Raw genomic sequence first — 22663 nt, 5'->3', positions numbered from 1 at the left:
TAAGATGAGGGATAACTTGGTGATTGCCGTAATCCTCAGAACAGGGATCTGGAACCCCAAGAACGAAGCTTTGCTGTTCCGTTCCGATACAGCGAGGAGCACATTATTAATTTTCTATAAGACTGATGAACATACCAAGCATCCTATAGACGTTCCCTGATAACAAAACATATTTGGTATATAAAATGCAGAGTCAGCAAGTGCAGTTTTGAAGCATTTTCTACCTTTAGGGACACATTCAGGTACAGCATGATTTTACTTTTAAATTTTAAGAAAAACATAAAATATATTGTACTTTTCTAACAGATCTAAATCAAATTTAAAATTGATGTACAAAAGTGTGAAAATGGCAAATGGAAGTGATATTGTGTTAATGCAAAGTTCAGTTTTAGATTGAAAAAAGGAATGACAATGACTGTACCTGCTATATGATAATGAAATAATAGCTGAGTACCAGTGTTATTTTGGTCATCTCTTCCATATTGCGTGCTGTATTTTGAAAGTATCTGACCTATAGCTAAAATGAAGATGTGGTCTATAGAGGCAAAGATGTATTATTTTGACAAAGCTCAATGTTCCTTGTTAGAGTATATCTTTTATGAGCTACTTATGATTTAAAGGAAACATGTAACAGTAAATGTAGTCCAATCTGTGGACCGCATGGTATAAAGAAGAAGCAGAGTAATATGATTTACAGATATACTGAAAAGTTTTAATATAACATGTTATTTATTCCTTAAATCCCTGGAGAATTTAAGCATATCAGTCCAGTGGGCACTTCTGCTCAGTAATTGAAAATGATGTCTGCATGCACAGTTATACAGACAAGACTGTCAGTCACTGACTAGCACCACCCACTGGACTTATAGAGTCAAAGGGGATTTAGGGTAACAGAACAGGGAGCCTACCCTGTCCTTTATCCCAAAGGTAAGCTTGATGGTAGTGAGGTCTGGGCTGCCACCGTTATGCTAACTCCTGTTTAAGCCCTGATTAAACCCCCTTCTCCTTCAACCCAAGAGAGGGCTGGGACTAGAAAAGCAAATCCCACAAATAACACAGAGGAAAGAGCCAAAACCCATTCACTGCACTTAGACAATACGCACCCAGGAGGGAATAAAACACAAGGAGGAAATAAACTAATAATGGGTATATTTCCACATCACTCAGGAAAGCACACAACAGATCACCAGGCTCTGGATCACAAGAATAAGGACCGATATCGCAGGAATAACGCTGAGCTATATTCGCCAACAAGCAACCAGATCCAGAACATTATAAAGAGTGAAGACAGCTGTGAATGGTCATTACCAGCCTGAGTGCCTTGCAACAGTTCACAATCCAGCAGGAATTAACTCCTGCTGGACTGAAGAGCACTGAAGCAAACACAGCTGACACCGGTGTAAGGCTGTACAACTAAGAGACATCAGACTGCTTGGCAGATTCTGCCCCATGACACCCAGCAAATGTAAACCCGAACACCGCATGACACATATTATAATCAATAGGGAATTCAATATATAAAATACAAATACCAATCTAATAAGCGCCTCCTGCTCTATATCGCCTTGTGTGCAGATCAGATACCATGATAGGTTCCCATTAAGACCCATAATTATATGAAAAATGAAAGGTCTTTGAAAACCATTGGTCTATGTAAACATGTCCACTAATAAATCTACTAATAAATACCATGGGTGTGTTTTCAACAATGATACTTGTATGACAATGACCAATTGCACCAACCATTATACGATCACATAGTGCCAATATAATTGGAGGTCGATTAGTGCCGATCTACTTACTATATTGTTGATCGATGCTTATTTCATGCAGAAAATCTGCCCGTGGCGAAAGGTTTTTAGGCAAAATGAAGATGCAAAAGAAAATTTGTACAAATATCATCCATCTAAATGACCTTTAGGAATTCTTCATTATTGTGTGTACATAGTGCAAGGTATAAAGCATATCATCATGAAGAAGCAAATTAAAAATTGTATTTCCAATTTGGCATTAATAGATTTCTTTGTAGTTGCCATAAAGTGGTCATCAGTGTATATAAGGAGCGTACAAAAGAAATAATTTGGCTGCTTAATAGAGCACAACATAAGCTGAAATGTTAAACAGTTTACAGTATAAGAAAAGTAATAACTTTCTTCTTCCAGTGCAGAGGGTAAAATGTGTTTTGCTACATGGTTAAGTAATTACTCAGTATAATTGCTTAATCCCTTTGCTGTGCTAGAAATAAGTTGATATCAGAAATGGTAAGTCATGTGTGCACCACTCATTCTTGTCGTGTTGTCATTTGCAGCAGTACAGAAACCGATGATGAGCCGCCGTGTGAAGAAGAGATCCACTACAACACCGATAGCTGCTCAGATCTGGAGGATTCAGATTTGGATGCTCAACCTGAAGAAAAACGTCTAGAGGAAGAAAATGGAGATAAAAAGGGGCAATCCCCAAATACAAATATGAAGGAGGAGGCTTTCTGCACCATGAATAATGGTCCCACAAGGAAGTCCCTCACAATTTCCTCAAAACAATATGGCTGCTCTCCGGAGGCATCTTCCTCCCTTTGTGAGCAGAGTTTTGAGAACTCCAGCAAAACACAAATGGGGCAATACCTTTATTAATGTGGAGATGATTTGGTGTTTACAGTGCCATCATTGCTTTAATTTTTATTTCATAAATTAGTAGTACACATGAAAATAAGCAATTTTGTAATATATCTTATCAACAACTTTGCTTCTTTCTTTGACAGAATGAATCAGTCATTATCAAAATTCTCAATTCTGAAGTAAAATCTGTATTCAGTGACAACTTTCCCATTACTGAGATAGCAGATGGTGGCTGTTACTGATGAGATTTTATAATGATGGGAGATGGGAGGAGCTAGAAGCATAGGGAGGAGCTAGAGGAAGAGAGATGAGGTAGAGGCAGAGGGAGGAGCTATATACAGAGGGAGGAGCTAGATACAGAGGTTAGCGCTAGACAGAGGGAGGAGCTACAGGCAGAGGGAAGAGCTAGAGGAAGTGTTCTGCCTCTCCTCTATCTTCAATCTACAAAGAATCTCATCAGTAACAGCCACCATCTCCTATCTCAGTAATGGGAAAGTCTTTACTGAATACAGATTTTACCTCAGAATTGAGAATTTTGATAATGACTGATCAATTCTGGAGGAGAAAGAAGCACATTTTTCTAATAAGATATATTAGAAAGTTTCTTATTTTCATGTGTATTATTTATTTAAGAAATAAAAATTAAAATGATGGTTACACTGTAAGACTTTAGATCCATATAAATATTGAATGGCCAGTATACGATTTCTTACTGTTAAATTGATTTGTCAAATATTTGTACGTTATATGTAAAGTACAAAAAGTCAAAAGCACTTTATGTCAGAGGTAATTGAATGGGGGAAAAAAATAGTGATGTCAATACATAGTGAGACAGAAAGACTGATTTAAAAACAGACAGACAGACAGACAGACAGATAGATAGATAGATCGATAGATAGAAGTGGAAATTATGTCAAAATGGCTCAATACTCTTTAAAAGTTTAGAACCGATCTACACTCCCTGACAGAAGTTCTGCTACTTATCCATGTTATGTAAATAAAAGCTTATAACCTGACTTTTAATTCATCCATTGGTTTTATAAATTACTCTTTTGAAAGCTGAAACCCTCCCAAATTTGGTTTAGGTTATGAAAATAAAGTTGCTGCAAAGCTGAAATATTGATCATTTAATGAACACAAAAAGGTCAGATTTTGGCAAGACAAAAGTTTTGTCGCCCACAGAAAGTAATGTGAAATTCAAACAAATAGTTAACTTCTAATACAAAGATATGTTGCATAACATTGGTGAATGAAGTTGTGGTGCTATTAGAGCCATATTTAATATTTTGTGTGACTTCCATAAGCTTGAAGGACTGCATCCATGCGGTTCAACAATGATTCATACAATTTATTGATGAAGTCATCAGGAATAGCAAAGAATGCAGTCTTACATGCCTCCAAGAGTTCATCTAGATTCTTTGGTTTTGTCTTCCAAGATTCCTCTTTCATCCTACCCCAAACATGCTCAATGATGTTCATGTCTGGTGACTGGGCTGGCCAGTCCTTGAGCACCTTGATCTTTTTTGCCAGGAGGAACTTTGTTGTAGAGATGGATGTATGAGATGGAACACTATCCTGCTGCAGAATTTGACCCCTTTTATGCTTGGGGATGTAAGAGGTAGCTAATACTTCTTGATATTTTAGGCTATTGATATTGCCTTCCACCTTGCAAATGTTTCACACACACCCATACTGAATGTAACCCCAGACCATCTTCCCACCACCAAACTTAACTGTTTTTTGGATGTATTTTGGATCCATACGGGCTCCAGTAGGTCTCTTGCAGTATTTGTGGTGGCTGTGGTGTAATTCAACTGAAGATTCATCAGAGAAATGCACCTTCTGCCACTTTTCCAGCGTCTATTTGTTTAGCAGGCTGTGGGACTTGGCAAATGCCACACAGTTTTTTAATTGCCTTTTGTTTAGTGCTGGCTTCTGGGCACTGATTCGATCATGGAGGCCATTTCGAGACAGAATCCTACAAACTGTTCTAGTTGGCACAAATCGGACCTTTCTATGTTCATTAAATGATCAATATTTTTGCTTTGCAGCAACTTTATTTTCATAACCTAAACCAAATTTGGGAGGGTTTCAGCTTTCAAAAGAGTAATTTATGAAACCAATGGATGAATTTAAAGGAAACCTGAAATGTCTCCAAAAGCTTTTAATGGAAATCTGTAAGCAGGTTTTTGCTATGTAATCTGAGAGCAGCCTGATGTAATGGATGAAAGCTTGATGTGTCCCTTAATAGGCTATGTGCTGCTGTTTTAATACAATCAGTGTTTTTTCAGGAAAAGAATATCGCTACAGGACAAGCTGCCCTGTGCCTGCCTCTTAGTCAAATATTCTGTGTAACTGACATGCCCGCATCGGGGTCTGGGTGTTACTCGTTACCGGGCCGCATCTCTGTTCTGTCTGGGAGGATGTCACGATGACAGGGCCTGGTTTCGTGAACCCGCTGGTGTCATTTAATAATGGTGGATGATGATGGTGAGGATTATTTACAGGGGACATGTCATAACGCCACCTGTGGTATACAGCAAGATGGGCCGCAAGATGGGTGCTGCCTCTGCTGTTCAGTTCCATGGGGTTCAGTGCTGATGCAGCTGAATTGGTATAGCTCTCCACAGGTAGAGCTAGGCCCCAGGGCTGTTGGGAGTAGTAGTCTTTTCGAATGATGGCGGGACTTAACGTTGGGGTGCAGGACTAAGTACGCCGGCAATAACTGGACAACACAGGGGCCGTAGTTTCCTTTACCTTTTACTTCGTAGTAGATGATACAGGCCTAGGAAACTGCTCTAGCTGATAATGGAGGTCCGGTCAGCCTGGAAGCAATTGAGGTGATCCACCTTGCTAGGGGGTTCAGAGGCCTTTCTGCTTGCGCTGTGAAGTGTGGGTCCCTGCGGCTTGAAGCTACACTGAGACCCTCTTCCTTGTGTAGGTAGTGATTCTCAGCCATATGGCAGGCAGCGCGAGTCCTTTACTGGTGCGGCTCTTTTGTCACGTCTCCTGGCTCTACTATGCTGCTGTGCCCCGGGCACTCTGTGGGCCAGGAGACTTGCAATCTTCTGCCCTCTGGATTCTGTGGGTGGGACTTTAGTACCCACATGGCCTAGGGCTCTGGTGCCCTGTTCTCTGTGCTCGGTCCCGAGAGAGCTAAATCACAGCTCCCATCCCAGAGACCGTCTCCACTGTTCTGCCTAGTTTAATTTCACTTTCCTGTATGTTACTAACTCCTCCTCCAGGCCAGAATGCATAGGGAAGCTCCCCTCAAACTGGGTTCTTGAGCTGCCCCTTCTGGTCTGGAGTTAGGAAGTGTTGAGTTCTGGTGCACCTGGCTTGGGAGACCCCACTTGCTTCCAGGCATAGCCTCACCCCCTGTGAGGAAGGCAATGTTACTGTGGCAATTGGACCACTGGGGTGCCAGATAACTCCACCCCCATCACTAATTAGTAGCTTTTTGCAATGTACAGTTTACACAGAAAGCTGCAAATCAGTCGAATGGGTGTGGATATACAGGGCTCAGCATTCTGAGCTCTGCTAAATTTACAGTAGAGAAAACAGTGATTGTACAAGGCAACATGCATGAACCAATGACACATTACTGTAATTAGAGTCTCTGCCCCTACATCATGCTGTTCTCAGATTACATAGCAAAACTTGCAGAGAAGATAGACTGTGATTAATGCCGGTGATAGTTTGTTAAACCTGAGTTTATTCTGCCATATACACAAATAGCAATTTTTTAACCTATTGCTGGTCTTTGCCAAGCTTGACAAAGACTTGTCAAAAACTGTGGACAGCTTTCTTTTTAACCTGCAAATATGGGGTTAATTGCAGGTTAATAATGTACTAAAGCTTTCAGCCCATCCTACTGGGAGGAAAAATTAACTTTATTCCTCCAGGGGCCTCTGGCTTTCAGTGGTAGAGTGGGCAAGTACGGCTTCAATTACTTCTCCGCTTACAATGTGAGATGGTGTAACCACTTCCTGGATCACTGACTGACCACTATCTCTTCAGCATATCAGTGCAGACAACTATCAGTCAATATCCTAAGGTCTGCTTACATCACTACACACTATATACTGAATGGTGATTGAAGCCAGCCTCTGTAAGTGAAAGGTGGAGGCTGCAGAGAAAAATAAAGTGTATTTCCTCCCTGTAGTCAGGCTTTCAGTATGGTGACCACACAGTTTTAAAATGCAAAAAACCTGCAGATTAACCCCATAATTGCAGGTCAATAACATTTGTGGCTATGACAGGCTCCTTTACACAATTCGTAATCAAAGGTCTGCAATGGTTCCTGCAGAAACGAATAATGTTGCGCAATTTAATGACACTGATAAGGACTTTAGAGATCTTCTTGATCTCTCTGTCCATGATGACTTTTCTCCTCTTCCAAAGATACATGTTCCAAATTTACCTCCTTCTCCACTTTCTTTGAACACTGAGCCTTTACAGCCAATTAATAGGATAGTAGTAGACAATTCTAACAAAAATAGATCATACGTTCCTTTTTTACCCCCTGCCAAATCCCTAAAAGTATATCCGATAACGAGCTACCTAACATCAAAAAATGCAATGAGAAAAAGTGTCAGAGGATGACGAGGAGGAATTAAAATCCAACAAAAAAGGAAAAAAAGAATTTTTGAGGAATACGGTTGAAAAAAGTATTTTAAATTTGTCATCCTACACTCTGACACCTATTAAAAAAAATGTTCTCACAAAAGGACTCTCTTTTTGTCCATCCTCCATCACTGATGATTACCAAATTTTTCTTGCTTTTCAATCATATATCAGGAAACTTACCTTGACCAGACATTTCTGTTTTAAAGGTAATTTGCACAACTGGCAAGAAATGAATATGGGTGATAATAATGGAAAAAAAAATTTCATACTAACTTAAAACCCAAATCAAACTTCTATCCTTTAGGCCCCATTCACACGCACATGCCTCCGGTACGTGTTTGACAGTTTTCTCACATACCGGAGACACGTACACATGTAGACCAAGGTAATCCTATGGATTCGGACACACATAAGTATTTTGGCATGGAACGTGTGTCAGTCCCGTACTTACATGTGTCCGTGTGTTCCACACGCCGACATGTCTGTTTTCTCTCTGGCATAACGGGTGTCACACGGAACGCAAACGTGTCACACGTAACACAAACGGACCACACAGATGTGTTTCGTGTGATACGCACTGGAGAAAAAACATGTGTCTGCGTGAAAAAAAAACCAAGCCTTTACTCACCTTCTCCAGCCCTGATGTCTCTGCCGCTGCTGTCACTTGCTGCCGACCGCCGCTCATTATTCTCATTGAATATTCACTTCACTGCAGCCCGAAGCGACAGCAGCGGAGAGTCTGCAGGACCGGAGACCGCAAATCAGCACCACAGACATCAGGGACAAGTGAGTAGAAAGTACCCATTCTACGTCTGTTATCACGGATAACACACGGAGAACACACGTAGCCCATAAGCATGGGTCACGGAGGGCAAAACGGACCTCTGACACGTCCGTGAAAAACGTGCGTGGTTTTTCACGTACGTGTGAAGGGGGCCTTAGAGAGTAAAGGACACCATCTTAAAACTTTCAGCGACCTTGTTCTGAATGATTTTAAAAAAATATCCTCTACCCGCCTTAAAGTCCAACATAACCTTACTAAAGAAGAAGAAAAAAAGCTCCTTTTAAGAGCTGGATTAGGGTACGTTCCCACGATCATTGTTACTTGTGTTCTAGATGCTGCATATGTTCATTGCTTCTAAAACACAGTGTTTTACAGCTTCAGCAAGGTGGATGGGATTAATAGAAATCTCTTGTCTACTATGCCCCTTTTTTACGCTACATAAACTGACCTGCTGCGTTTTTTCCAAACCGCAACATGTCAACGTGTCAACTTCTCTTGCTCAGTTTTCTGTATGGATTTTCCCCATAGACTTGCATTAGATGCAGAGAATTTGCAGGTAAAATACACACGTGTTTTTGGTGTGTTTATGCTTTGACTACACGCCAAAAACGCATGTAATCAGCTTTATTTAAAGGATGACAGAAAACAGAAAAATGCAATAAAATCGAATCATCAACAAAGCAGACAAAATGCAATGAAAAATGCATGTAAGCTAAGGAGTGGAAATGGTGCAGAAATTCAGAAAACTCAGCTCACCCTGATTGTGGGAATGTAGCGTTTCTAAAAAATTATATAATGTAATATGAAAAACTACTAAAAATTGTGTCCCTCATCTAGGAAAAATAGTAAACAATAACATATTAACAACTCTATTTTAAATTTTTGGGGGATTATGTTACATGGGTGTTATGGAACATAAATTGTTTAAATCATTTTTTTCTCCAGAACGCAGTAAAGCTCTGCTCTACTCTCGGACTGGGTCCATTCCACCATGGATATGGATATGTCTGCCTCGGTGTCCGATTCTGCAGTTGTGAATTTAGCCTTTGCTGTCCATTTAGAGTTTTCTTCTATACAATATTTTATGTCTTTTATTTTCTTCTTATGAAAGTGCACTGATAATTTTGTGTACAATGGGTCTTCGTGCTTTTACACTTCTGAATGATATCCCTACCATTAGGCTTAGGCCACACAGCAAGAAAAACGTTGCGAGTTGAATGCAAAAAAAAAAATTGCATTCCACTTGGACCAATATTAGCCTGTGTGTCAGCTCCCATAAGCGATTATTTTCTCAGCCCTAATCGGACCGAGAAAACAATCGCAGCATACTGTGGGTGGATTGCGATCCTGTTCCACTCGCACCCATACAAGTCTATGGGGCGAGAGAAACATTGCATTGCTCTCACGTTACACCAGTGTTAACGCGAGAGCAGTGTGAGAATCGCAATAGCTGGCAATGGAGGAAATAGGGAGATAAATCTCCCCCCTCCCCTCCGCAGCACCGGCCCTCCCCTCCGCAGCACCAATTGAACCACAGTCACATGCTCCTCGTATGACACTTGGCTGCCACTGTGCTGCGAGCGTTTGCCAAATGTCATGCGTGGACTCGAACATAACCCCGTGTGGCCTCAGCCTTAATGTTCAGCTTTCCTGTTTCTTGAGGGCAGTAATGGAAGATGGTCAAAAGGCTTAAAAGAAATGTAAACATTTTTATTCAACATTTATATACAGATTATATATTTATTTTCACAAGACTATATATTTCTTACATAAAACGTGATATGACAGTGGGAAAATACGCCGGTTATGAAGCCTGTCTGAACTGGTTACCAGTTTATTGCACCAGTTTCTGGGCGTACAGTAAATTTATTACACTGTATTGTGTTTTTGCCAAACTCCATGTTTCTGAAATCCATGTGTCAGGTTTTTAGGACATTTACAAATGTGTTTGAAAAGAGCTTCTGAGTCCCACTGAGTGCTTGTCATTTATCAACATTTCCTGACTTTTTTTTACACTTTTTGAGCCTGATTTTTAAGTTTATAGTTTGTTAACCACTGCGGTGCTTTTTTATGATGCAGGCTATAATGTGCAGAGACTGGTACGGCATTTATACTATGCATTAGAATGAATAAATCTACCCCAATGTCACTTATGAGGGGACAGCCATATATTCTACAGCAAGTTTATGAGATTGGTAATGATGATGGAAACAATATAAAATAGTGGTGCATTATGAGAATGGTAAGAGATAAGTCAGAGGATCTGTTAACTCAAACATGGCAGTCTTCAATGTGTTCAGGAGACAAATACATTTTAGGATTCACATTGTGTTGTAAAAACTAAATGACACATCTATTTTACTAACCAGATTTGTAATGTAATTTGCAATTAACTTATGAAAAAATGATAAATAAACTCTATAAAAATATGCTTTCATTTATTGTTGGTATAAATAATTAAAAAATGTGTATTTTAATCTTGAATAGTGATAAAATTATCTCAAGAACATATCAAAGTTAACCCAATAACGCCAAAAAGTAGCAATCAGATGATTGTCCAAAAATAAAATGACCCCTTTTGTAGAATCATATATAGAAAATGCAATGTTTCAACATATGTATATTATTTTCAAGCTTTATATAGACTTGCTGATAAGAAAACGTTGCATTTTTATATTTTATGGAATAAAATAATTTGCTTTATATTTTGGACATTTATGGCAGTGGGCAGGTTTTTTTTATGTTTTATTAGTGGGGCTGCTGGGCGGGACCATAACACTGCTAGGCTCTACTGCTGGACAATTTATTCATGGATGTGTCGATTAGTTTCCTGTTACAAAGTTGGCATGGTAGACAGGAAAAATAAAATTCAGATTTCTGCAACAAAATTACAAATATAAAATGTTTGACCCGCACATCCACTAGGTGTGAACAGGTGCAAGCTGAAAATTGAACAAAGTTACAAAAATATGTACAGCAGTACTCTGAAAAGCTAAAATATGAAAACATTGATATAGGAATGTTGGCACTACATTACTGCTATTGGAAAAAATTAGATACTTGGTTTGCAAATTGCCTAATTTTTTAAGCCTGACAGCCAATGACAAGGTGTACTTCTCTTTGTCGGGACCCTATCTTAATATTCCTCTATCCAGGTTAAAAAAACCCTACAAGTAATGGGCAGGAAGGATTCAGCTAAATAAAAATGCTCTGGCTGAAGGGTGGAGTGCTCAGTCAGAAATGAATGGCATACTAATATAAAAAGACTTACAAACACATCCACTAGGTGTGAACAGGTTCATGCTAAAAATTCAACAAAGTTACAAAAATATGTACAGCAGCACTCTAATTAGCAAAAATATGTAAACATTGAATATAGGAATGTTGACACTATATTACTGCTATTCGAAAAAATGAGATACTTGCGTTACAAATTGGCTAATTCGTGTAAGCCCGACAGCCAACGACAAGAAGTACTTCTCTTTGTTGGGACCCTATCTTATTACACCTCTATCTGGGTGAAAAAACAACAAGATTGCAACCTATGAATATATCCTTACTGATGCCACAGCTTGGTTATAAAACAGCCCTAATCACACTATATAGGTTGCACAGAACAGAATACTGGAATCACGTCTTCAACCATTGTCAAAGAAAAAAAAAACACAACACTGTTTATTGTCTTCTTTCATTTCCTTCTTTAGTTGCTCTCTTCACCTGATATAATTCAGGATGACGGTATGAGATAGACAGCTTTGGAAAGTAACATGATTTTGTCATACTCAGTTGGGTATTGCCAATGCTATATGTGTCTATGTGTCCACCCTTTCATTGTTGTGTGAATTGAAGCCTGTAAGTGTTTTTCTATTGTATCACTATAACGCAATTTATATTATGAGACAATAGAGTTCTTAATGGGTATTTCATACTGTGTGTGAATGGCTGTAGGGTCATCATACTGTGTTGGGGCTATGAAGATATTAGTAGACATTATTACTTTTTAGGGGCCCTTTTAATGATATTAAAAGCTAAATTGGCACTTAAGCATTATTTCATTGTAGGGGCACACGGTTTGTTATAAACATCAAAAGGGCTAGGGGAGAGCATTAATTATTCTGGAGCCACGGGTAAAGCTAATTGGGAGTGCTCTACAAAGTAATAATGTTCTCAGAGGGCATTAAAATTTTAAGGGGGGCATTTTACCATCTAGAAGACAGAAAGGGGGGTATTTTACTATGTAAGGGGCACAGTGATGGGCATTATAATGTTTGTCACTAAGAGGAGTTTGGATACCATGCCATACAGCTAATTGTAACATGAAAAAATACAATGGCACCAAAATCAGTATCGGGGTGACAGTAGGATAAGGAGTTTGTACAGGTTGGGAGTAGGTGGTGATGGGGATGGAAATGTGAGAATTTTAAATGTGTTTTCAAGGAAACGTTGCAGACGATTTACGGCTGGAATAATCTATCATATTGGTATGGCTGAAATGGAAAAGACAGGAAAAGTGAACAATTCCATCAGAAAGAATATCACCTGTAAGTCACCATCTGTGATTGTACTGTAATCTCTTAATATTTCCTGCTATCTATCACTATTTGGCCATCATGTGGCAGAAACATTAGTTCTGGTCTTTGAATAGTGTTTATTTTACTAACAAAATTGTCCTCTGCTGAGGTTGTAATATACCCACTAATACGATGTGCCACCATTGTTGTAAACATGGTTACCTAGGTTAGGGGCTCACTCAGACGTGTTTTGTTCCCCATCCTGATCCCTTAGCTATACATCTTCTGTAACTTTATAATAATAGGAAACAAAAAAAAAAAACATTTTAAATAATAAAAAAAACCCTTTATTAATGAAAGTGTCTTGCTCAGTTCTGGAATTACAATGTTTGAATGTATCGACCACTTACTGCTTAGCATCGGGTACCAAAGTGGCCATTACACCTCATTCACACATCAGTATTTTCATCAGTATTTAATCATTATTTTTATGCCAAAGCCAGAAGTGTTTCCAAAACAAACAATAGGTGTCATGCTTTCAATTTTAGTTTTTCTCTGTAAGTTCCACTTCTGGCTTTAGCATACACTGATGCAAAAAATACAGACGGTGTGAATGAGGCCTTAAAGGGAATCTGTCAGCAGGTTTTGCTCCCTTATCTGAAAGCAGCATAATGTAGGCAAAGAGATTCTGAATCCAACAATGTATCACTTAGATTACTGGGTGCAGATGTTCTGACACAATTAGAATTTTTAGATTTAGCCATGTAGCAGAGCTAAGAGACCTGTCCTGCCCACACCAGGCTCTATATAGAGAATGAGCATTGAAAGTAAGGTGTCAATCAGAGGAGGGGGACTATTGGACTGCCATGCTTGTGATATTATAGCCCCAGCAATGATAAGTGTCCTCCTACTTAAACAATCATAACAAATAAACAACAGTTTGGACACTAACAAAACAGGCATCCCTGAATTCTGTGTGTTAACTTTTGCAGTATACTGTCTTTAGCTTACATAGCAAAAAACTTGCTGATACATTTAAAGAAAAAGACTGATTAACATAAGAAAGGAAAGTTGGTTAAGCATTTCCTTAATCAGTTAACATGCATTAAAATTGGTCTGATTAGTTGATATAGACAAGTCCCCTATTACACCACTCCCATTAGTCATAATGACCACAGATGCATTATGTGCACTACTAGATTGAGAAGACATTATTTTTTTAAGATATAAAAATCTAAATGCTAATATTAATTTGCTTTTAAGAACCTGCTAAAGCCTCTTGTAGGAACAGAGGCTCCTATTAGGTAATGCCTGTGCCTTCATGAACCCTGTGAAATCTTTTAATTCAATTTTGCTATTTAAATCCCAATCACACACATTCCCCAGAGTGTATTTCATGCTGATTGAACATGTCTTATTGTAAGGAGAAAAAGGAGAAACACACCAGCATCTGTCTTAAGAAGGAATCATCTGCACCAAATCAGAGGTTTAGAAATGTTCTCTGATAACCTCCCTGTGCTTCTCAGCTTGTACCAGACGCATGCCGTACTGTATCAGACAGAAGAAAACCTGCAAGCCATTAATACTTTTCAATTCCATCTTTCTCTTTGCTGCATTTCCTTCTCCCAGACAGCCTGTAGAGGTCAGGAAAGGTCCTTTATATTAAAGCTTGAGAAATTATTAGCATTCTCAGCAAGCAGGATTAATTAAGGAGAACCACATTCTCCTCCCAGGTACAAAATGTCAGACATTAATACAAAGCTCCGCATTAAACACATATAGCGTATGACTTGTTTATATTTTCACTGTTTTTGTTTGCATGTTTGTCTCAGTCTTTTTTAGCTAATGGAAATAAAAAATCTTAAGATTTATTCTCACAGCTAAGCCGTATGTACAGGGATTACACCGAGAACAAAGACCCCGGTGCTAGAATTATATATGGTCCACTCTTTTCAAAGGGGACTTTAGGCCTATAGGCTTTCTCTATGGAAAGGTAATATCAATCTGAGATACTCGCCCACTCCGAGTCCAGCAATACCCCTCTACTGCTTCCCGCTTTCTTTGTTTACAGGCAGCAGAGACAAATCACGGAGAACAGCATGTAATATTTACCGCAACGCCACCGCTGAGCCCAGTGATTAGGTGCAGCGGTCACACACGCTGTAGATGTAACAATGGCACTGTAGCCTGTAAATGAAGACTGGAAAAGAAACAGGGCTGTAACTGGGGCGAGAAAACTATTTATAATTTTATTGTGTCCGTATTGCAGGCTTAGTGTACGGTTCCAATAGCGTATAGCTTCCGAGGCGAGAGTATTGGCAGCGATTTGCTAATAACCCTCTGCTGTGAGCGTCAGCCGAGGGTCATGTGACTGTGATGCGAACTTGCGATTCTATCACAGGTGCAGAGAAGAGGAAGGGAGAACTTTCTCCTCATCTCCTTCGCTGCCTGTGTCTCTTCGTATATCGCACTGCACTTGGATTACATGCGAGTCCAGTGCGATGTAGCACTCTCTCCCATAGACTTGTGTAGGTGTGCGTGAGCCGAGACTCGCTGCCAAATGCAGCATGCTGCGATTTATTCCGCATGCCGCTATGGCATGAGAAATCAATCGCAGATGGACACTGCCCCAAAGTTTTGCACTGGTGTGAGTGCAGTCTGATGTTTTATCGGATTGCACTCGTCCATGCAAATCGCAAGTGGAACTGTACCCTTATAAGCATACTACAAAATAAAATTGAATACCCCTTTAAGTAACACGTTAGGCAACCAATAAAACATGTCTAGCACATATACGACACATTACACAAGCACAGTGTCCATATCAGACTCCTAAAACATGTAGATCTAAAAATAAGAAGCGCTAATAGTGTAACACCAAAAGGACAGTGTGGTATATATGGAAAATATACACTCACCTAGTATAGTTGTGAAAGTCACAACTACTAATACGCATGAGATCCTGGCGTCTGCTGCAGCCCCACGTGGAAGAACATTCAAGAGATATATAGAAGGGGTTAAAGCCACGCATCAGCCACATATGAAACTGTAGAAGCGTTGATGAAGGATAATAATCTTTTATTTCATCGGTCTACGTGTTTCAAGGTCAAATACCTCTTCCTCAGGACCAGTACATCAACAAAAGGCCTTTTGTTGATGTACTGGTCCTGAAGAAGAGGTCTTTGACCTTGAAACGCGTAGACCGATGAAATAAAAAGATTATTATCTTTCATCAACGCTTCTACAGTTTCATATGTGGCTGATGCGTGGCTTTAACCCCTTCTATATATCTCTTGAAGACTCCTAAAACAAGCAGAGCATGCACATCAAACACATTATACAAGAACAGTGCACACATCAAAAACATTAAACAAGCACAATGCACACATCACATAAGAACAGCGTGCACATCAGACATCACAAAGAACAGCGTGCACATCAGACATCACATAAGCACACATAAGCACAGCATGTACATAAAGCATATCATATAAGCACAACATGTACATCAAACATCTATATATATAATTGCCTTATTCTGTCTGTCTGTCTGTCTGTCTGTCATGCTTCAAAATTGTGTCCTTCCGGTGACATTGTGTCCTTACGGTGACACAAAGCTGATTGGCTGCTGGGCTCGCCATGGCCCCGCCCCCCCACACGGATTGGCCGCTCGCCCAGGCTGCGCCTCCACACGGATTGGCCAGCCGCTCGCCCAGGCTCCGCCCCCCCCACAGATTGGCCTCTCGCCCCGGCACCCTGGAGGCATTGGTAACTCGGCCACGCCCCGCCCCCCTCACGCAATGGACGCTAGCTCTGCCCCCCTCCCCCCTCCCGCGCATTCCCCGAACTGACATGGTCACGGCTCCCAGGTGAGTACTGTACAACCCCCCCCAACGGGAGCCCACATCAGCGTACGCCGCCAACCCAGCCGACACTTACCCTCGCATTGCTGGCCTTGCCGCCGTATGCTGGTGTGGGCTCCCGTGCGAGTGGGGGACGTGATGCGCTGGTAACCATGGTAGCATAGTTACCAGCACATCAAGGTCCTGCAGCGGCGGAAGATCCACACGCACACACATAACAGCACACACACACACACATCAGATCACACTCACTCTCACACACACCTCACACACACATCACATCGCATCCACACACTCACAGCATCCGGCGATATCGCTTGCTTCTCGGCCTCGATACTGTGCTGCTGTGACCTTCCAGGACCTGACGGAGGATCACATGGCCAGAAGCATGTGGTATCTCTGGATGTTGTGAGTATCAGCGCGTATGTGCGATTTCGTCAGTGTCTGTGTGTGTGAGTGTATGCGATCGGGTGTGGGTGAGTGTATGCGATTGGGTGTGTGTGAGTGTATGCGATCGGTTGTGTGTGTGAGTGTATGCGATCGGTTGTGTGTGTGAGTGTATGCGATCGGTTGTGTGTGTGAGTGTATGCGATCGGGTGTGTGTGAGTGTCGGCAGAGGAGCACGGCGTGCTGGAGGAGGCTGGGAGCAGAGAGGCTGATCTTGGGGAAGGCTGGGAGGGGGAGGCTGATGCTGGGGGAGACTGGGAGGGGAAGGCTGATGCTGAAGGAGGCTGGGAGGAGAGAGGCTGATCCTGGGGAAGGCTGGGAAGGGGAGGCTGATGCTGAGGGAGGCTGGAAGGAGAGAGGCTGATGCTGGGGGAGGCTGGAAGGAGAGAGGCTGATGCTGGGGGAGGCTGGAAGGAGAGAGGCTGAGGCTGGGAGGAGAGAGGCTGATGCTGGGGAAGGCTGATGCTGAGGGAGGCTGGGAGGGGAAAGCTGATGCTGGGGAAGGCTGGGAGGACGGAGGCTGGGAGGAGAGAGGCTGATCCTGGGGAAGGCTGGGAGAGGGAGGCTGATGCTGGGGGAGGCTGGAAGGAGAGAGGGTGAAGCTGAGGGAGGCTGGAAGGAGAGAGGCTGATGCTGGGGGAGGCTGGGAGGACGGAGGCTGGGAGGAGAGAGGCTGATCCTGGGGAAGGCTGGGAGAGGGAGGCTGATGCTGGGGGAGGCTGGAAGGAGAGAGGCTGATGCTGGGGGAGGCTGGAAGGAGAGAGGCTGATGCTGGGGGTGGCTGGGAGGAGAGAGGCTGATGCTGGGGACAGAGAGGAGAGGCTGATGCTGGGAGGAGAGAGGCTGATGCTGGGATGAGAGAGGCTGATCCTGGGGAAGGCTGGGAGTGGGAGGCTGAGAGAAGAGAGGCTGATGCTGAGGGAGGCTGAGGCTGGGGTAGGCTGGGAGGAGAGAGGCTGATGCTTGGGACAGAAAAGGCTGATGCTGGGAGGAGAGTGGCTGATGCTGTGAGGAGAGAGGCTGATGCTGGGAGGAGAGAGGCTGATGCTGGGAGGAGAGAGGCTGATGCTGTGTGCAGAGAGGCTGATGCTGCGGGCAGAGAGGCTGATGCTGTGGGCAGAGAGGCTGATGCTGGTGCAGCATGGGGGATGGAGCACGATGGGGGGTGCGCAGCATAAGGGATGGAGCACGATGGGGAGTGCGCAGCATGGGGGATGGAGCACGTTTGGGAGTGCGCAGCATGGCGGATGGACCACGTTTGGGAGTGCGCAGCATGGAGGATGGAGCTCGTTTGGGAGTGCGCAGCATGGCGGATGGACCACGTTTGGGAGTGCGCAGCATGGAGGATGGAGCACGTTTGGGAGTGCGCAGCATGGCGGATGGAGCACGTTTGGGAGTGAGCACCATGGCGGATGGAGCACTTTTGGGAGTGCGCAGCATGGCGGATGGAGCACGTTTGGGAGTGCGCAGCATGGCGGATGGAGCACGTTTGGGAGTGCGCAGCATGGCGGATGGACCACGTTTGGGAGTGCGCAGCATAGCGGATGGACCACGTTTGGGAGTGCGCAGCATGGCGGATGGACCACGTTTGGGAGTGCGCAGCATGGCGGATGGAGCACGTTTGGGAGTGCGCAGCATGGCGGATGGAGCACGTTTGGGAGTGCGCAGCATGACGGATGGAGCACGTTTGGGAGTGCGCAGCATGGGGGATGCAGCACGATGGGGAGTGCGCAGTATGGCGGATGGAGCACGTTTGGGAGTGCGCAGCATGGCGGATGGAGCACGTTTGGGAGTGCGCAGCATGGCGGATGGACCACGTTTGGGAGTGCGCAGCATGGGGGATGCAGCACGATGGGGAGTGCGCTGCATGGGAGATGGAGCACGATGGGGGGTGTGCAGCATGGGGGATGGAGCACGTTTGGGAGTGCGCAGCATGGCGGATAGAGCACGATGGGGAGTGCGCAGCATGGCGGATGGAGCACATTTGGGAGTGCGCAGCATGGGGGATGCAGCACGATGGGGAGTGCGCAGTATGGCGGATGGAGCACGTTTGGTAGTGCGCAGCATGGCGGATGGACCACGTTTGGGAGTGCGCAGCATGGCGGATGGAGCACGTTTGGGAGTGCGCAGCATGGGGGATGCAGCACGATGGGGAGTGCGCTGCATGGGGGATGGAGCACGATGGGGGGTGCGCAGCATGGGGGATGGAGCACGATGGGAGGTGCACACCTCCCCCCAACACACACACACACGCGCACTGCACAACACACACACACTGGGAACCACAAACAACGCCCTACACAGACACCCACACACACAGACAACGCTGCACACACACAACACCCAACACACAAACACCGCAGCACACACAAATATACGCACATACCGCACAACACACTCATTGCTCAAAACATACCTCCCCCCAAAACACACCACACACACACAAACCGCACAACACACACACACACACAACGCTACAGACACACAGCGCTCCACAAACAACGCAACACACGCAACACACATACAACACCGCTCTCACTCCCCGCCACACCCAGAACATGCACATCTATATATATAGATATATATATATATATATATATATATATATATATATATATATATAACAAAAATCATACATGAACTACACAATACGTCAATTCTAGAATACCCGATGCGTAGAATCGGGCCACCTTCTAGTATCATATAAGCACAGTGCACATATCAAACACATCCCATAAGCACATCATGCACATCAAACACATTACACAAACACAGGGCTCACATGACATACAGTATATCACAAGAGCACAACATGCATATCGGATACATCATACAAGCAAATTGCACATGTCAACCACAACCCATAAGCACAATAAGCACATCAAACACATCACACAAGCACATCATGCACATCCAACACATCTCAAACACAGAGCTAAAATAAGACAGAACACACAAGCACAATGCACACATCAAACACATCACACAAGCACAGCATGCATGTCAAACATATCACACAAGAACAACATGCACATCAAACAAATTACTCAAACACAGGGCTCACATGACATATCTCAGACAAGCACAAGATACATGTCAGATACATTATACTAGCACAGTGCACATATCAAACACATCCCACAATCACAGCCTGGACGTCATACAAAAACACAGGGAAAATACCAGAAGGGCCAGTCCCTGTAGTGGGCCACTCAGTCTAAAGTCACTGCCACTCTTCTCAGCAGTGTGGACTCCGAGCAGCGTTAGTTTGCCTTGCACACAGAAGCATCACTGAAAGCAGCAGGTCCAGGAGGCAGCGCACTGTGCTTTGCTGCTTCGGCCCTGATATGCAGTGCAATCATGTGCGTAAGGCAAACTAATGCTGCCCGGCATATGCAATACTGAAGAGAGTGGCGGTGACCGCAGCTCCCTCCTTCCTATTCAAATGCGAGTTTCTTAGAGGTAAATACAATTGATTAGTGATAGCTCCGGGTCTGTGGCTCCAATGTACAACAGCATGATAAGATAAGCACCTTTGTTAATGTCATCACACTGCTGCCGGTGCCACAGAAGCACGTCGGGCAGTGGTAAGCGCTCCATGGTGAAACTGAAGAGGAAAAGTGTAATCACTGTGGATGAGTGAATACTGGATTAGGTCACATGATGAGGGAACATTTGTGAAAGGGACACAGCTTTGTGAGAGGCAGTGGGGGAGTACTTTATCCAGAGGGGCAGTGTGTGTGTGGGGGGATATTTTACAAAATGGCAGTGTGGGGGCAATATTTTTGAGAGGAGCAGTGTAGGGGGTATTATGAAGAGAGACAATGTGGGGGTATATTATATAGAGAGACAGTGGTGGGAGGTATATTATATAGAAAAGTAGTGTACGGGGACATTATGAAGAGAGGCAGTATGGGGGTTATATTATATAGAGAGGCAGTTTGGTGGTATACTATATAGGCAGTGTGGGGGTATATTATATAGAGAGACAGTGTGGAGGGTATATTATGCAGAGAGGAAGTGTGGGGGTTATGTTATAAAGAGGCAGTGTGGGTGGTATATTATATAAACAGGCATTGTGGGGGTAGATTAGAAAGAGAGGCAGTGTGGGAGGTGTATTATATAGATGTGGGGGGTATATTATATAGAGATGTACTGATGGTGGTTTTTACACTGCATTTATGTGCTGATGGTGATTCTTACGCTGCATTCATGTGCTGACAGTGGTTCTGACAATGCATTCATGTACTGATGGTAGTTCGGGCACTGCATGTATGTGCTGTGGCAGTTCTGGTGCTACATTCATGTGCTTATGCTGATTCTGGAACTGCATTCATATTCTGGTGGTGGTTCTGGTGCTGCATTCATGTGCTGATGGTGGCTCTGGTGCTGTTTTCATGTGCTGATGATGGTTCTGGTGCAGCATTCATGTACTAATGGTGGTTCTGAATTTGACTAGCCAAAACAAGTTTCATAGCTATGTTAAAGCTTAAAAATCCTCAAAACTTTGTTTTGAGATTATGAGGAGAACTTGGCATGATTCTGCTCCAAAACCAGTGTAAATTAGCATATGTTTACACATATTTTCTTAAGCAGAATGTATCCAAATCCTCCTCAAATATTTGGTTCTAGTGATGTATTCATGTGAGTACCCCTTACAGGATGCTGGTTGGTCATATCGTCTTTATGTTGATGTCTGATGTGTCCGTTTTGTTATAAAAAATACAAACTGCTGTTGTTTCTGGTGTCTATAATTGCCTGCATCTCTGACATAATATCAGCAGCGCTGTAGCCAATCAGTTAGCTGCTGAGCTCCTTGATTAGTTGCAGCGTTGTCATTGTAATCGGACATTGGACAATAGCAGACCTGGGGAGAGTGAATAAAATACATAGGGATGGGCAAACCCCCGATGTTTGGTGTTCTGGAGACTCGCCCAAATGTTTTGTAAAGTTCGCGTTCGGGTTCTGATATAACGCCAACTTGCGTCCGAACACCAAACTTGGACTTTACAGTTATGTGATGGTGTGGGGGGGCTATAAAATAAAGAATACAGTTAATAATAAACATTGTCATTATACTTATAGGTCCCGCGATGCGTCCTGCAGACTCTGTCTCCCACCGCTTCTCCTTCCGATCATCGCTGTGCCCTCCCGGCAACCAGCACTGATGATAGGACCGTCTGTGACATCATAGCATGTGATCAGTCACGTGTGTATTATCTCATTGGCTACAGACTGGTCACATGGCTATGATGTCATGCTAGGTCCTGTCAGTGTATCTCGCCAGTATGCGGTGCTTGCCCGAGCATCACAGTACTTGGCATACTCGGCGAGCGCCGTGTACCGGCGAGATGCTCGGGCACATGGTCGGCTCCCCGTCCCTGCATGTCGGCGCTCTTTACAGAGTCAGCCCACATACAGTGACTGGCTGCCACAGCCGGTGAATAGCAGCTTCAGGAATCAGGTGATCGGAAATCATCGCGTGCGGGGGGCGTGGCCTAGCGGGCATCACGTGTGGGGCGTGGCCTAGCGGGCATCGCATGCGGGGGTGTGGCCTAGTGGGCATCACGTGCGGGGCGTGGCCTAGCGGGCATCGCGTGTGGGGGTGTGGCCTAGCGGGCATCCCGTGCGGGGGGGCGTGGCCTAGCGGGCATCGCGTGTGGGGGGCGTTGCCTAGTGGGTATTGCGTGCGGGGGACGTGGCCTAGCCAGCATTGCATACGGGGGCGTGGCCTAGCAGACATCACGTGCGGGGGCGTGGCTTAGCGGGCATCACGTGCGGGGGACGTGGCCTAGCGAGCATTGCGTGCGGGGG

General features: G+C 43.7%; 1 protein-coding gene across 1 annotated transcript in view; it reads left to right on the top strand.

The window, feature by feature from the left end:
* The window catches only part of AGBL1 (AGBL carboxypeptidase 1), a 1396462-nt gene extending 1393729 nt beyond the window's left edge, over window positions 1-2733 (top strand). Inside the window, exon 23 of the mRNA XM_075345952.1 lies at window positions 2309-2733. Coding sequence (XP_075202067.1) covers window positions 2309-2630 — 322 coding nt within the window. The 3' untranslated portion in view covers window positions 2631-2733. The remainder of the gene's footprint in view (window positions 1-2308) is intronic.
* The last annotated feature ends 19930 nt before the right edge of the window (window positions 2734-22663 follow it).

This window comes from Anomaloglossus baeobatrachus, chromosome 4 (genome assembly GCF_048569485.1).
Source record: "Anomaloglossus baeobatrachus isolate aAnoBae1 chromosome 4, aAnoBae1.hap1, whole genome shotgun sequence".
NCBI lineage: Eukaryota > Metazoa > Chordata > Amphibia > Anura > Aromobatidae > Anomaloglossus > Anomaloglossus baeobatrachus.
This window is presented reverse-complemented; position numbering and strand designations above follow the sequence as displayed.